We start from the raw sequence: 15,377 nt of genomic DNA on the forward strand, positions 1-15,377 counted from the left end.
TCTATGGTTATGTGAGTTTGTTAAAAATAAAAATAGTGTAAAAAAAGGAAGAATATTTTATTCAAATTAATAAAAATTGTTGTTTATTGGTCAAATCAAACAAATTACCAATGAATTTGAAAAATAGCATTTTTGATTCAGGAAAATGTGCAATAAGCCTCATCGGATTGGTTTCTGCATTCTACAGTGTTATAAATTTGATGATATTTTTATCAGACCCATACCAATATCGTCCAGCAAATTATCCTCGACAAGGTATGTTTTAATTTTATTTTATGCGCCTTTTAATTGATTTTGAATTTTCAGATGAAAGGATAACCAATTGTTTGTGGATGCTTCTAGTGGATATGGTCCTACTTGCACTCTTCATAGGGCAACATTCGATTTTAGCCAGTGATAAATTGAAAATATATTTTGAGAAATATGGCATTCTAGACATATACAGAAGTTTTTATATTATTACTTCTGCTATATGTCTCCAGGTATTTTGTTAGAAATTTAGTAATAGAAAAATTGTTATCCGTTTTATGATTTTCAGATTCTTTTCACATTTTGGTTTCCCATATTGGAAGTAACATTGTGGCAATTAAATCTCAATTATAAACCAGTATGGTATACATATTATGGTATTCATATACTAGCCTGGATTTTTATTTATGTTGGAAATGTTTGTATGGATATAAATGAGTTACTGGGTATCAAGCAGGTACATAATTTTTCTTATCAAAAACTGTGAATATCAATAAACTACCTAAATACCAAATATTTTTACAATGTCATTTTATGTTTTACATTATTTCAGGTAATTTATTCTATAAAAAACCTTCCTGGCTCTAATAAAACAAAATCCCAGGAGTTGAGGAAACTATGCTCCCATATCAACCACCCTAGTTTTACAGCATTCATTTTATTGTTTTGGACAACACCTGTCATGAGGTAAGCACACTTAAATGGTCTTAGAATTGAATGAATTTAGAAAAGCTTGTAAATACTTGAAAAGCTCTTATAATGGAAAAGATCCTTTCAATTGGATTTGATCTGGCACAATTCCAAAGAGAGTTGAATGATTGAAATAACCGAAAGGCACAAAAAATTCAAATAAAATATAATATAGGTATCCATTGTGAGTTTTTTCAAGTACTCAGAAAGTTGACTAACTGAAATTTTTTTTCAGCTTGGACAGATTGGTTTTAGCAGTTATATTCACTATTTATCTAATGATTGGTTGCAAGACTGATCAAAGTGACTATACCTACCATAAGGCACAGTATTTCCTCAAATGTCAAGAGTTGAGGTATTTGAAGTCTTGAAAAATGAGCTGGTGAAAATAGGTATCGTTGATTTTAAAATTAAATATACATTGTAGAATATATAATATTCGAGATAATGATCGTTTTATGTATGTGTAGTATATTTAATGAGGGATATCGATCAAGTACGCCAGTAATAACCTACTCTTCATTCATAACAAGCAAAGTTAATGAAACATTTGGTTTCAACCTCATTGCAACTTTGAAATATGAATCATGAAAACAACAATCAAGGAAACTTGAATTTCTGAATCTTGTTGTAGGAGCAAATAGTTCAACAACAAAATAAAATTTCATCAAATCTTAACGCTAATGATCTCATCAATCACATGCATAAAAATTTTTTTATCCAAGTGTTACCATTCACATATTTCGAAAGCTTGGGTTTTATTCATAAACAGTGGATTATTACCTATGTATTTGGTTGATATCCTTATTAAGTATATATATATATATACATACTTTTAAAAAGTGAATAAATGATAATTGACATGGATCTGAGTTTGCATTAACAAGAGCTTTCAAGTTTAACATTGTAGTTTTAATATATTAAGAATTCTTTGTTGGGGTTGTTGAATTTTATTTATATCGATTCTAATAATACTGAGGACTTTATTTATTTTAGTATTATTTTTCTTTGAATGAATTTTGTGTTTTTTTTGTACTGAAGAAGTGTAACAATAATCAAGAATTTTTTTCTTGAGAACTATTATACTTTTGGGATTGTAGTTAATTCACATAGTATAAGCAAATATCTATTTCCGTTTTCTTTAAATATGACCATGTATTTATATTTTTTGGTTGAGTTATTACCGAGTTTGGAATTAAAACCTTGTCAAATAATGTTCATTTTCATTGACTTATTCTTGATTAAAGCTTTGTAATTTTATACTTACCAAAATCCTGTTTATTGGCCCTATGGGAAACGGTAAATTTGCTTAGTGTAAAATTTTGAAATATTTTTTGCTCCTATTATTTCTTGCTTGGAAAAACCTTCAAGTGATATCACCAAATGGGCAAAAACTCAGCTTGCTATTTATATAGATCTTCAGATATATCAATTTTTAATGCGAAATTGATTTCTTAAAACACCAGTCACCCAGATGAGTTCTTACTCCCCTACAGCGCTGTCTGAAAAGATAGTTTTTTCATATTCTATATGTATATATACAGTGCCAAATCTGTTCAACTACTGATGGATTTGAAACTGTCCAAGTGTAAAAAAAATTATGCTATTAGCAGCTTGATGCTTCATTTCTTCTTTATGGAGTCTTGGACTTGTCCAGATTCCACCACAATTTGGCAGTTTGTATCAATTGAAATTAGTATTATACATCATGGCGGCGACTGATGCGGATGTGTCGGATCGTGATGATTGTGCAAATAAGGGTGAAAATACGAACTCAAAAATATTCAAGTGTTGTGCAAAACCAGCTGAAGCATGCAATGCAAAAACTGCTATTCCATTTTCCATGATAGTTGTATGAAAAGGAATAAAAACATCAAAATTATTAGTGAACTACTAATTGAGTGCTGTTCAGCAAGAGGAAACTCAGAAATCACAATCCAGAGTGTGAAAATGAAGAAATTAAGCAACTGAAAATTGAAGTACAATATCTTAAAATGTTAATAGAAGAAATGAGAGAAAAATGTTAATGTTAATAGGAAATTCTTGAAAAATATCAGAAATTAATTACAAAGGTTATACAGAATTCTTCACTCATCATTATAAGTGGCTTCGAAAAAGTTTAATTGTGAAAGGAAAATTCATCAAAGTTTTAGTTGAAAAAAATATAATTTATTTGGAACAAAATAATACAGTGCTCAGAATAAGGTATGCAGAAAATTTCTTCAATATTTCAGATGTTCCTCTTCTAGGCGAATTCTGTAGCAAGTTCATATTCAAAAAGTTTATGAATTGAATATGGTGGTACATCTATCCATGAAGAATATCTAATATGTCCTAATACCTAAATACTTATACATATACGATAACCATAATAATGTTGACCCAGCAAAATTTTGTATGGTATTGTACAGAAACATTCTTTATCACCAAAGCAACTTACTTACTAACATTTCATCAAATATCACATGATACCTGTCACCTAATTCCTTTTGATCCTTGACTATCTGCACTGAAACTTAGATAGAATGTATTTAGTAAATTTTTTCAATCAAATAATGAAAACATATTGGATATTAGCTGTGCTCTACAGTTAATTCTTAAAAAATCATAACTGTGATCAAGAAAAGGAATTTTGATTATAAAGCACAACAGAGTAAAAAAAAGGAACGATACAATTTTCAACATACTCAACCTGATATCTTCACATTCATGTTATCAATGACTGAAAACAAAATTTACATCAAAATAACAAGTCATTTCACTGGTTGTGTTTCATTTAACTTCTGAAATTGGTGTTTTTTAGACCATGAAAAATTCTCTTCAGATGAAGTCATCACATTATTATTACGTAAAGTAATATATTGGAATAACTGAATTGGGTTGTGACATAAAGAGTAAAGCTATCAACAATTTCAGAAGTTACAATATAGTAAGGAAGAAAGCTACCACACCTTGAATTAAACATTGGAAAGAAAATACTGCAATCCTTCCAAGTAATTCAGTAGTATCTCCACTCCTGAAAATTTAAATACATGATAATTTTCCTATGTTACTTTATGCTTACAATGCACAGGTTTATATTATAACATTATAATATGAAATTATCCTTTATGATTGAATTATATTTCATGATCAATACAATGTACATACTGAAAATTAGTTTCAAGTCGAGTACATTCTTGCATTCTCTTCACATAATGAACATAACTCCAAAGAAACCTTGTTTTTACAAACATGAAGACAAATTCCATAACTTTCATTTTCAAGCAATTTACTTGTGTAATTATGTTCTATTGTAGGAGATTCTTGTTGAGGTTTTTCAAGGTTTTGCTCAAACTCTCCTGTTTCCATGTATGAAAATAAGTCATTGTCAACATCAAACAGGTGATCGGATCCTAAATAATCACCAAAATTATTAAAACCTACACAACTGGATTCAGACAACAGTGTTTCTTCCTTAACTATTGAATTTCCACACTCCCCATTGGTACTATCAGTACCTACCTTCAAAGAACTGTCCAATGATGATGAAACAGGCAATCCAGTTGTTGCATGGATGTTTTTCACTAATGTACGAATATCAGAACTATTAGCTAAAACTCCTTTTAAATATCTTACTTCTTTCTTCAGATCATATAGCATAGTAGACTGTCTATCAATAATGTTAGTCAGATCATTTTTCTCCTTCTTCAGGATTTCGACTTTTTTTTCAAGTTTTGCAAGATGAATTTTTTTCTTCAAACGATTCTGTCGGGCCATTTCAGCATTTTTCGAAAAACATTTCGGTTTGCGATTAGATTTAAATTTTTGAATGTCTATACCCGGGTCGCTGCTTTCTTCAGACTGCAAGTTGTTACTCGTGTTAGAGCTTTCAAATAATTTGGTTGATAAGTTGTAAATTACCTGGTTACATCCATTTGTATCCTCACTATCTTCTGATGATTCGTATTTTCTCACAGAATCGTATCTTACACGTTTCGCCATTCTTCACTTATAGATTTTTTTTTATTATATTCAAACAAAAAGATACTAAATGAACTTATACCTCAAAATGTATGAAATGAAATTATCTATTTTCGTTTGTAAAAATAAGCAGAGCAAAGATCTTCGATTAAAGATGGAGTTGAGCAGACTCTGATTAGTCCATAGTCGTATTCGGGTTCGGCTTTCTGACAGTCCGAGAATTGTTCTAGGACTGCGCAAAACTCTTGCGCCCTAGTATTAAATCCTCTGCGCAGTTCTAGAACCATCCTCGGACCGTCCAAAAGCCGAACCCGAATACAGCTCATAGACCTAATAATACATAATAATAATACATAATATAATAATAATAATAATAATACATAATATATTTTATTAGGTCTATGGATTAGTCTGATTTAAGCATTGAACTCTATGGTTCCCATAGAGTTCAATGGATTTAAGCATAGACATGTCTATGTCTATGGATTTAAAGCAATGTCTATGTCACAGACACAACCACAGAACACATAACAACCTGCAATCATTGAACTAAAGAACTTTCTTTAGTTCAATGCCTGCAATGTCAGAGAAAATCTCTCTTGTCTCTGGTTGTTGCTTCGATCACTGAGAAACCTCTTTTTTTTTTGGCCCCTTTGCTTTGATGCAGAGCACAGAAAACGAATATCTGTGATCTCAAAGAAAAATTTGTAAAATCGCGTATGAGTAATACCAAACAGAAAAGAATCTTTAGTAATAATATTGAGTATTCAAAGTTATACTTGACCTAAAATCGTTAAACAAATAACATGAATTACTTTGAGGTTGGAGGATAGTTGGTTAAAATTCTTTTTCTCATTAAATCAGTTCATTTTGAGTAATGAAAGCTTGAATCTATATAGTTGCGTTTATCGCAGGTTCGAACTCGACTTAGGAAGAAACTTAGATAGAAATTAATTTCCATTTCAGAAAACTTACTGCATTTATGTGCATTTTGCTTTAGCATTTGCTGCTGATCAATCTCTGAATAAATTCCTCATCCATAGAAAAACTAGTTTATGGAATCCCCCAGATGATCAACAAGTGAAATTATTCAACAAAATTATATGATTTGATCACTTCATTACAAAAATATCGTGACTGAAAACAAATAATATAAAATTCTTCACGTTAGCAAAGTAGATTTTATTATTACATTTCAATATACTATATATAAATAAAAATTCTTCAAAACATATAAGTACAATCTAATTTTAACATTGCCTTCATATTATATTGATCAAATTTCCTTCGATTTTCCTTGCAAAATTCCTAATATAGGTTTTATAGGGTTGATAAGCTCTTGAACAGCTTCTAATTCTGTTGTATTAGAAATAGAATCCAGAATACTTAAAACATTTTTCATCATTTCTCTCTTTTTTAACAAGAAGTCTTTCTTCTTAATATTTTTAGATTTTTTCTCGTGATTTGAATCAGACTGATTTACTTCATCGTTGTTACTGCTTGTTTCAGTTTTATTCTTCTCTGCAACTACTGAATTTCCCAATTGATTTTCATGCTCTAATGAATTCTCAGTTATTCTTTTCACTTCATTTGTAATATTTGGAAATATATTCTTATTTTGATAACAAATATGGGTCTTCACAAAATATATACTACATTTTCCATTATCTTCATGCATTACTCTAAACCCTGCTGGGCAGAAACCATTTACCTTTTTGTCCTGAGAACTTCCAATTTCAATATCTGTTCCAGATACTGAATACTCCGACTGACTGCATATATAATTTGTCATTTTAGCCGTTGAACCATATTCCTTAACAAATTTGGAATTCATAGCACCTTCTATTTCTAATTTCCAATGTGAAAAGTCGTCAATACTAGCAAAATTCATTTTCTCTATATCCAACATTATGTTATGTGCTTCTCCACAGTGATCATAAAAATCCTTTTTGAAAGCAGCAACATAATCACAAAGTGGACATTTCTTCCTAATTTTAACACCTGAGTTGTTTCCACAATGTGACTTCCTGTGGAAGTTCAAGTTCTTTTTGTTAGAAAACTGCTTATCGCATTGATCGCATTTGAATAAAGAGACCTTGTTTTCCATCATGGAAATAAGATTTTCAGCATTCTTAGGATGGAATCTTTTGATATGCCTTATCATATCAGATTGTCTGATGAATGTAGTTTTACAAGCATTGCACTCTTTAACGCTATCAATTGAATTATCCATCTTAGCAATTACTTGAAGAAAAAACTGTTACGCACTCAATGAAGATTTAAATTCTACACAACCTCAACCACTAAACTAAAACTAACCATTAATTTTTTTTCTAATGTTAAACCATAGAGTACGTCTAGGTCTTAGAGAAAGGGAAAGAGTCTTGTCTCTGGTCTAGGTGTTAAACCAAAGAGGAACCTTTAACATTAATAACTTATTGCTCTATGCTTTCGTTAACTAACAAAATGTTCTGTGCTACGCTGCGGCTGAAGTTCATCTATGGAGAGTAGAGAGAACATTGAACTAAAGTTCTTTAGTTCACATTGAACTAAACTTTCTTTAGTTCAATGTTAGTTCAATGAGAGAGAAGGAGAACGATCGCTGCTTTGAGACCACAGATTTTTTGTCCCCTAAAATATGTACCAATCATAAAGTAAGTCAAGGGTCTGTTCTGTGGTACCAATAGTAGTAGTTCATGCTTTTGCCAACAGTCGCGCTGGCCATCACGAGAGTGCGAAATTTTGTTTACACAAATCAAATTGTAGTTGGCTCGTTGACTGAGTGAACTGTTTCCCTGGTGACAGATGATAGGAATATTATTATTGTCGATTTTTGATAAGAGAACAACATATGACCATGGTGAAATGTTGAAGCGTGCGCTAGTATAAGAGTGTTTTGGCATCGGAAAGAAAAGGAGAAGAGATAAAATTTCCGAGAGCATTTTTGAGAGAAAATTGGAAAAAACCTTATCTCAAGAATCAACTCCCAATCAATTTGTGTGTCAAGAGCACTTTTGCGATGAAGATATCAAAAAGATGATGGATTCATTATAAACGAAATCGAAATTGTCATCCCTCGTGAGAAGTTGACTCTTCGGAATAAGAATATTTAACCAATAAAACTACATGGTTCAGAAGTAAATATTCTTGAAGAATTTTGTTGGCATAACATAATATATGGTTTATATCGGTTCTCAGCTGAGTATTGGCAAAAGAATCTACTCTAATACCTAAGTGATAAATCTGAGACTGCTACCTTTTGTTGTCTTGATGTGTACTACTCCCCACTACGGATTTATATAATTTTGAAGATTAGTAAACCAACTAACATAGCTGCTTTCAATAAACAATGATAAACAAAAGTAGGTACAATTTTTTTGATCAGTGATTTCTTTTGAATTTCATTGATTTCGACTTGCATTTTATTGCATATAATTCAGAGAACTCATATTCAATATAGATTTGAAGAAAGGTATTTGAAAAATCATCAGAAAAACCACGATGACACATAAACTTAAATAAAATGAAGGCTGTTCATTTCAAATTGACGCTTGAATCCCCACCCCTTATCGATACCCGCTGTAATCGCAGCGACACCTATTTTCCCCGTTTTTGGAGACACATTTTTAGTACGGCGATCGTTCTCCTTCTCTCTACTCTCCATAAGTTCATCTTTGGCAAAGACATTGAACTCTATGGGTTCCCATAGAGTTCAATGGGCAAAGATATTAATATCTTTGATCTTTGGTAGTGTTCTGTGGTTAAGTCATATTTGATGTTCTGTGGGACGTGGGTTAAGTTAAGGTTAAGAGGTGATCAAATCGAAATCGGAGGTGTATAATCTATAAGCAACTCCTGGATTTTCTTTATTTTATGCCACAGTAGTGTTTTATACCCTGCCATATTTTCTATATGCAGATATCATAATATTTCTTAAAGGGGTTTTTTATAATCTATTATGTCGACAGCTAATGAAAATCCAAAATTTGATAAAACTAAAATTGGTAAATTGGAATTAGAACTTATGAAACTAATTGAACATCAAAACCGAGATAGAGCTGTTAAAATCCAAACAATCCGAAGAAAAAATAGGATTACTGGTGCATTACTGGGTGCAGCAGTTCTTGGAATATATGGTTATTCTATTTATGCGGTAAAGCAAGAAACGTTTCTGGATGATTTTGATGAACCCGCAAAAATAATAGAGGAAAAGAATTGATGAAATGACTTCCCTACGTTTACCCCCTCTTCCTACTATAAAAGATTTAATTAAGTTATATAAGTTGCGAGCCTTGAAACAACTGTCTCAAAATTTTCTTTTGGATGAAAGAATAACTGATAAAATTGTCAGAGCTGCTGGTAATATTAATAATCATGTTGTGTTAGAAGTTGGTCCAGGTCCAGGAAGTATAACTAGATCCATCTTGAAAAAAAACCCTAGTAAACTTATTCTTGTTGAAAAAGATCCCAGATTCTTACCAATCTTACAGATTCTTCAAGAAGCATGTGAAGGCAAGGTGGATATCAATTTACATATTGGTGATATTAGATCATACGACTTCAACAATGGTTTGAAACATGCCCAGTCTAGTGATTGGTATGGTGTTCCACCACCTATCCATTTAATTGGTAATCTACCATTCAGTGTTTCCACGATTCTTCTAGTGGAGTGGTTACACTCAATATCAGAAAGAGAAGCAGCTTGGAAATTTGGTCGAACTTCAATGACTTTAACTTTTCAGAAAGAAGTTGCAGAGAGAATGGTTGCACCACCTGGTCATAAACAACGTTGTAGGTAATGAAAATAAATTGGTTCAAGATTAGTAATTTTTGACAATCAAGGAGCTAATCAATTTTCTCCTTAGGTTATCAGTAATTTGCCAATTATGGTGTGAAGTTCAGAATAAATTTTTAATTCCTGGAAGAGCCTTCTTGCCTAAACCAGATGTTGATGTAGGTGTGGTAACTTTAAAACCACTGAAGTATCCCCTCACCAATATTCCTTTCAAAATGGCTGAAAAAATTTTAAGGAATATTTTCAATATGCGCCAAAAATATTCATTCAAGGGAGCTTCAAGACTATTTCCAGAAGAAATGAGGGATGAATTAGGTAATTTGCATGAGATAAAAATATTCATTGAATGCTACCCCTCAAGAAAATTACTTCACATTCACTGAAATGTTCACCCTTTGGATTGTAGCATTTTAATTCTTTTTTTTTTAGTTTCTAGAATGTATTTCATTGCCGATTTAGACCCACAAATAAGGCCTTTCCAGATAACAAATGATGAATATTGTAGATTGTTCTATGCTTACAAGGTTATCAGTGATGATCATCCAGAAATATTAGAATACGATTCAAGAGCTCAAAAAAAAAAGATAGAACATAGTGTTTGAATATAGTGTTGTTGTTTCATTCAAATTTTTTTCTTTACAATAATACCCTTCTTTTTGATACGATTTTGTATATGAATCCATGAAAGTGGCAGCACAGTACTTTTGCGAGCTTAAAGCAAGCAGATATCAGTTATACAATCTCTTGGGCTCAAAGAAGTTGAGATAAAAAGAACCAACTTCAACCTGATTGTAAAATTGTACTGTTGTCAGTTCTCAAAATGATTCTCTAGATTTTGGAAATCGAATGAAAATAACGGAGGCAAATGCTACCATAAAATAAATAATTAGGAAATGAATGATGAACAATGATTTTCGCTTCATTATAAATGCGTCTATAAAGAATAGTGAAACGCTTCTGGCTTTTCATTTAAATCGTTTTGAAAAAAATAAGAAGTTGCCCCTGTCTCTGCTATAACCACAGAACACTAAGCTGTTAGCTTGATGTGGATTCCACTTCGGCTGTTAGAAAGAGTAACACACTACTCTGTAATCTGTGGAGTAACAACTTTTACTCTTTGGCTAAAGAGTAACAACTCTCGCTCTTTGGCTGTTATGTCAAAGAGTAACTCCAGAGACACCCCCTTTCTCTATGAGTAACTCTTTGGTTATGTAGAGTAGTTACAAAGACCGTCCTTGGTAGTTAGTTGGATAAGTAGTTCAAAAGATATACGGCCATATGCCATCGAACTACCTGATTTAAATAGAAAATTTCTAACAATCCAAACAAACAAATATTGATATGGCAGGTCGAGATGGAATACCTCCAGATAGAAAAGATAAACAACCCTCGAAATCTGACTCGAATAATGAATCGGAAGGAAAAGATCAAATCGTAAAATTAGATTTGGGAGACGATAATTTGAGGAAACATGATAATCACAGGTTAGGAAATCACAACACAGGAGCAGGTAATTTTAGACATCCTGTGGGAAAGCCCTTAATATTTTATAATTAATTTCCCATAATTATTATTCAGGAACAAGCTCAGGAGACTGCAGTAGAAGAGAAGAAAATCCGTTTTCATTAAAACACTTCTTGAGAAGTGATTCCAGTTACCAGAATAAGGGTGCTCGTCCCAAAGTTTATTGTGATGGTCGTCCTGTGAAATCTGTGTTAGATACACAGCAGGGTCAGCTTATTACTGATAATCCCTCAATTTTACCTGATTTTGTTCAGGATCATCTAGTCATAGAACAGAGTTATTTATCTAATGGGCCAACTCAAAACTATAATGCAGGTGTACAATTACCAGATTTTGCACAGAACAGTTTTGGATGTAGGCAAAATATTGAGTTAAATGCCTCAAATATGGAGACTAGTGGTGATATAGCAGGGTCTATAAGGCCTCAAGCGGATTTTCCACTTGATTTGCCATTAAATTCTGGAAGACCAGGAACTTCAAATGAGGTAGATCATATATCTACTGTAATAATCTTTAACATCCAATTCAATTGCCTATCCAAGGCAGCTACACCCTGTGAATGAAAAAATTTTTCATTGTTATTACAATACTCGGTGTCCTACTGGTAGTGCCGATTAGAAATTTATGCAGAAACATAAATTGAAATTTTGTAGAGACATAAGGCAAATGAACCTTTTTCAGAATATTTGCGAGTATTTATGATTACCAGATTCTTACATGTATTTTTTTTAAATACAGTATAACTCTTAAACTACTATTCATAGTTATAGGAAACGCTACAGGAAATGAAAATAGATTTCATAATAATATACGGGGTGTGCCATTTAAAATTAACAAGTTCATATCCATCTCCAGTATGACCAGAAGTCAAATTCTTGCAAATATTTTGAAAAGAAAGGTTAATTGGCCTTTGTCTTTTTTCGAATTGATCCAACATAAACTTCTCTGTAAACTCCTGTTGGAGGACCTGTATATCCTGTTTATCTTAAACGAATTATGCATAGGTTGCAGTTTCAAAGAGTCTTCCCGATTTTTTAAATGATGGTGCGGTTCGTTCTCAAAATCCTGACAATCTGTCTGGTAGTCAAAGTCCAGAAATTCCAGATCGATTACATAGGGAATTGGATCTACTCAGACAACAACTGACTGAACAAACTAATAGAGCAGATATGTTAAAAAGAGAACTGGAGGAGACTAGAAACCAGGAAAACCGATATAAGCAACATTTGATTGAAACTTTAGAACAGTTGGAAGAGAATTTAAAGAGATGTAATGTGAGTGATTTTTATCTGAAGTTTCTTGTTAACAAGCGCCTGTTCCTGCAGAGCTTATAAGAGCCTTTTTCGATTTTGAAATTTCTGTATGTATAATGCATTGTTGTGGACTTGCTACAAGTAATTATTTTGAAGCTATCAGGCCCAATTTCCGCATGATTATGTGGATCTACAATCCTAAGAAGCCTGTAGATTTTGATGGACATTGGATGAAAGTTTTTTGAGTTATTCGAATTTTGAAAATTTTGTTTTGTGACAAGAATTTCGTACTTATCTGTTTATTTATATCTAGGAAAGGAAGAAATGAGTACTTTTATTCTAGTTTTTCTTTTTCAAATGGAGCATAATTATACCTGACTGTAGGTTCCTGAACTAAAGAGCAAATATTGTGCTTTAATTTAATACTTCCACTAAATTTAACCTACTTTTTTTCTTCAGTTACTTAAATATTGTATTATTTCAGAGAAGGGCATCCACAGCAGAAGCCACTGTTTCCACACTTCGACAGGAAATAACCTTGCTAAAGGTATAAAACTCCTATTGAATCTAAGCCATTGATCATATTTCTTATTTTTATTAGAAGGAAAATAGAGCACTCAAAGCAGAGAATTTAGCATGGGGATGTATGGAAGGTGCTACAGGAGGACCACCAAACCAGACGCCTAATCACTCCCAAAGACTAGCCCAAGAATTAAGAAATGCTGCTAGTTCAGCAGAGGCTTCCCTGAGGTAATATAATTTTCTTTATTTGTTGAATTAATTTCAAATTCTCTATCATCTGTATATTGTTTCAGGCAACTTCTTTCTGGGGTTGATAACTTGAGACTAATGGCTTCTACTTTAGAAAATATGCATCGAATTGAAGAAAGCAATGAACCATTTTTGAGTTCAGATGAAAATAGTGGACCTGCACTCTGATTTTATTTGTATATTTTTACGAAATTATTCGTAAAAAAACCTATAGAGATTAACTTCTTTCTATGTGATTTAGCTTAAGTTTTATCTAAATGAAATAGAACATTTTTCAAATTATATAATTCCTTCACACTTATGGTGTTATTTTATGTTCATAATTTCCAAAGTTGAACAAAAGGCATTGATCATGAGAAATAGTATTTAATTTAATGCCACAGAAAGATGATAAAATTATCAAACGGACATGGAAAGTTTGCTTACTCTCCAGGCTTCCTCTTTGAAACTATTCAACAGGAAACATGCCGAACTGAATGAGATATAGAAATAAATTTATTGAGAACGACTAGTTTGTCAACACTATCAATGAAAATTCAAAAACAACAAAATGTAATATGGCAAAATCACGCATTCATTACTTCTAACATTTGCTTGACCTCAACGTCAGTCTGAGTTTCCATATGGCTTATATCACGGCAGTTGATTTGAGACTTTTTATGGGACATCATTGTTTGGATTTCAACAGACTTCAACATATCGTCTACAGTTTGGGTCTCGATATGATTCAGCTCTAAACTATTCAAAAGAAGATTCTCACAGGTTTGTGTGTACATATTGCTGTAATAGTCTCCATAATCGAATAAATCTTCATTGAATATCAAGTCAGTTTGAGTTTCCATATTGCAGTTGAAGTAGTTTGAATCAAAATTATCCAAGTTACTTTCAATTAAGTCGGAGGTATCTGTATCTATTGTATCATGAGTATTAGTGGTGGCAGAAAAGTTATCAATGGGTTTTTCCAAAGTTTGGGTGCTTGATGAACTTCTCTTTGCTGTTGAAGAAAGGTTGAGATCATTTATAGGAGGAAATGTGTTTGATGATGCAGATTTTGAGTCCACTGAACTTGTTTGGGTAGAAGATTGAGTAGTGATGAATTTTCTCCCTCCATTAAGTTCCATATTGTTTCTACTGGTAAAATCGCCAATAGTTTGGGTTTCAATGCTGAGCTGTTCTTTCCAAAAACCAGTTTGTGTTTGCCTTGTATCTCTTTTTCGAAATAATGAATTCCTATTGATTTGAGTTATTTTACTTTTCAGTTTTGGTGATATGTGATCAGTTTGAATGCTTTGATCATTTTTCCTGTTGAATGACTTGCAATTGGTAATTGAATTAACACTTGATGTTGGTTTAGGCAAAATTGGTCTTATTCTATTCAGTAAATTACTATCGCTTTTAGAAATATTAATTGATATTGAATCATCTACCTTTTTCAATTTGAAATAAATTTTGTCATTTATTTTATGTTCCTTCCTCCTTGCATGGGTTAATAAAGATTCATACTTGGGATAACTTATTGGACATTCACTGCATTTGAATTTCACACCACAATAATCTACATGCATGTTTTTGAATGCTTTTGTAGCAAATCCTTCATTACAAGTTTCACAAACAAATATCTTAGGTGAATGCACTTTTAAATAGTGTTGCTTTAACAGTTTTTTGTTCTTGAACCACTGCGACTGATGATAAATGCATTGAATTTCTGGACAATAATATTGTTTGTTTATGGTATCAAACTTAATTGCGTCCTTTTTATTGTGAGTTTTATAGAGATGTAAATTTAAGTTTGAGCAGGATGTGAATATCTCTTTACATTTTTCTTCTGTACATTTTATCGAATTGTTTATTATGGACAGCTCACTTTTAGATGGATATATTTTCTTTACAGCTTCATCACCATCAGACAAGGTGCTCCTTGTGAGAGTTCTATCCAAGTGGGCAGTATGCTCATCAAATTCTTTCCTACTCTTATTCATTTTTCAGAGTTTAATTTAACAAGTTTTTTGAAATTCATTCAGTTTGAATATAACTGAAATTTAAAATTAACTTATAAATAACAATTGCGGAATAATGATGTATAAATATTTCCGTGGAAATGACATTTTTTTTGTTTACAAATCGGAATAATT

General features: G+C 31.9%; 6 protein-coding genes across 13 annotated transcripts; 4 read left to right on the forward strand and 2 right to left on the reverse strand.

Moving 5' to 3' along the window:
• The first annotated feature begins 5 nt into the window (after positions 1–5).
• LOC123318067 (nurim homolog) lies at positions 6–1,930 on the forward strand. Its single transcript, XM_044904760.1, has 5 exons — positions 6–255; positions 307–482; positions 539–706; positions 803–936; positions 1,175–1,930. The coding sequence occupies exons 1-5, from the start codon at positions 111–113 to the stop codon at positions 1,308–1,310; spliced, it is 759 nt and encodes a 252-aa protein (XP_044760695.1). The 5' UTR covers positions 6–110; the 3' UTR covers positions 1,311–1,930.
• A 1,165-nt stretch (positions 1,931–3,095) lies between these two features.
• On the reverse strand, positions 3,096–5,054 carry LOC123322537. Of its 8 annotated transcripts, none has more exons than XM_044910480.1 (4): positions 4,843–5,053; positions 4,558–4,782; positions 3,891–3,955; positions 3,097–3,661 (listed from the first exon to the last, which is right to left on the reverse strand). In XM_044910480.1, exons 1-3 carry the CDS (start codon positions 4,921–4,923, stop codon positions 3,938–3,940), a joined length of 324 nt encoding a protein of 107 aa, XP_044766415.1. In that variant the 5' UTR covers positions 4,924–5,053; the 3' UTR covers positions 3,097–3,661; positions 3,891–3,937. The 8 variants fall into 8 exon arrangements, 7 of the variants coding, with proteins under 7 accessions (XP_044766409.1, XP_044766414.1, XP_044766415.1 ...); XR_006539172.1 differs by having other exon boundaries at positions 4,090–4,782; positions 4,843–5,054; XM_044910478.1 differs by having other exon boundaries at positions 3,098–3,661; positions 4,444–4,782.
• Positions 5,055–8,713: 3,659 nt separating this feature from the next.
• LOC123321739 (cytochrome c oxidase assembly factor 3, mitochondrial) lies at positions 8,714–9,328 on the forward strand. The gene has a single exon (XM_044909476.1). The coding sequence runs from the start codon at positions 8,861–8,863 to the stop codon at positions 9,119–9,121; it is 261 nt and encodes an 86-aa protein (XP_044765411.1). The 5' UTR covers positions 8,714–8,860; the 3' UTR covers positions 9,122–9,328.
• Positions 9,126–10,318, forward strand: LOC123321734 (dimethyladenosine transferase 1, mitochondrial). The gene is made up of 3 exons (XM_044909470.1): positions 9,126–9,697; positions 9,768–10,012; positions 10,127–10,318. The coding sequence occupies exons 1-3, from the start codon at positions 9,126–9,128 to the stop codon at positions 10,297–10,299; spliced, it is 990 nt and encodes a 329-aa protein (XP_044765405.1). The 3' UTR covers positions 10,300–10,318.
• Positions 10,319–10,967: 649 nt separating this feature from the next.
• LOC123322940 lies at positions 10,968–13,542 on the forward strand. Its single transcript, XM_044911030.1, has 6 exons — positions 10,968–11,207; positions 11,276–11,706; positions 12,226–12,495; positions 12,959–13,021; positions 13,076–13,224; positions 13,290–13,542. The coding sequence occupies exons 1-6, from the start codon at positions 11,039–11,041 to the stop codon at positions 13,411–13,413; spliced, it is 1,206 nt and encodes a 401-aa protein (XP_044766965.1). The 5' UTR covers positions 10,968–11,038; the 3' UTR covers positions 13,414–13,542.
• A 176-nt stretch (positions 13,543–13,718) lies between these two features.
• On the reverse strand, positions 13,719–15,367 carry LOC123322939. Its single transcript, XM_044911029.1, has one exon. It carries the CDS (start codon positions 15,222–15,224, stop codon positions 13,812–13,814), a length of 1,413 nt encoding a protein of 470 aa, XP_044766964.1. The 5' UTR covers positions 15,225–15,367; the 3' UTR covers positions 13,719–13,811.
• Between the last annotated feature and the right edge of the window lie 10 nt (positions 15,368–15,377).

This window comes from Coccinella septempunctata, chromosome 1 (genome assembly GCF_907165205.1).
Source record: "Coccinella septempunctata chromosome 1, icCocSept1.1, whole genome shotgun sequence".
NCBI classification, from domain to species: domain Eukaryota; kingdom Metazoa; phylum Arthropoda; class Insecta; order Coleoptera; family Coccinellidae; genus Coccinella; species Coccinella septempunctata.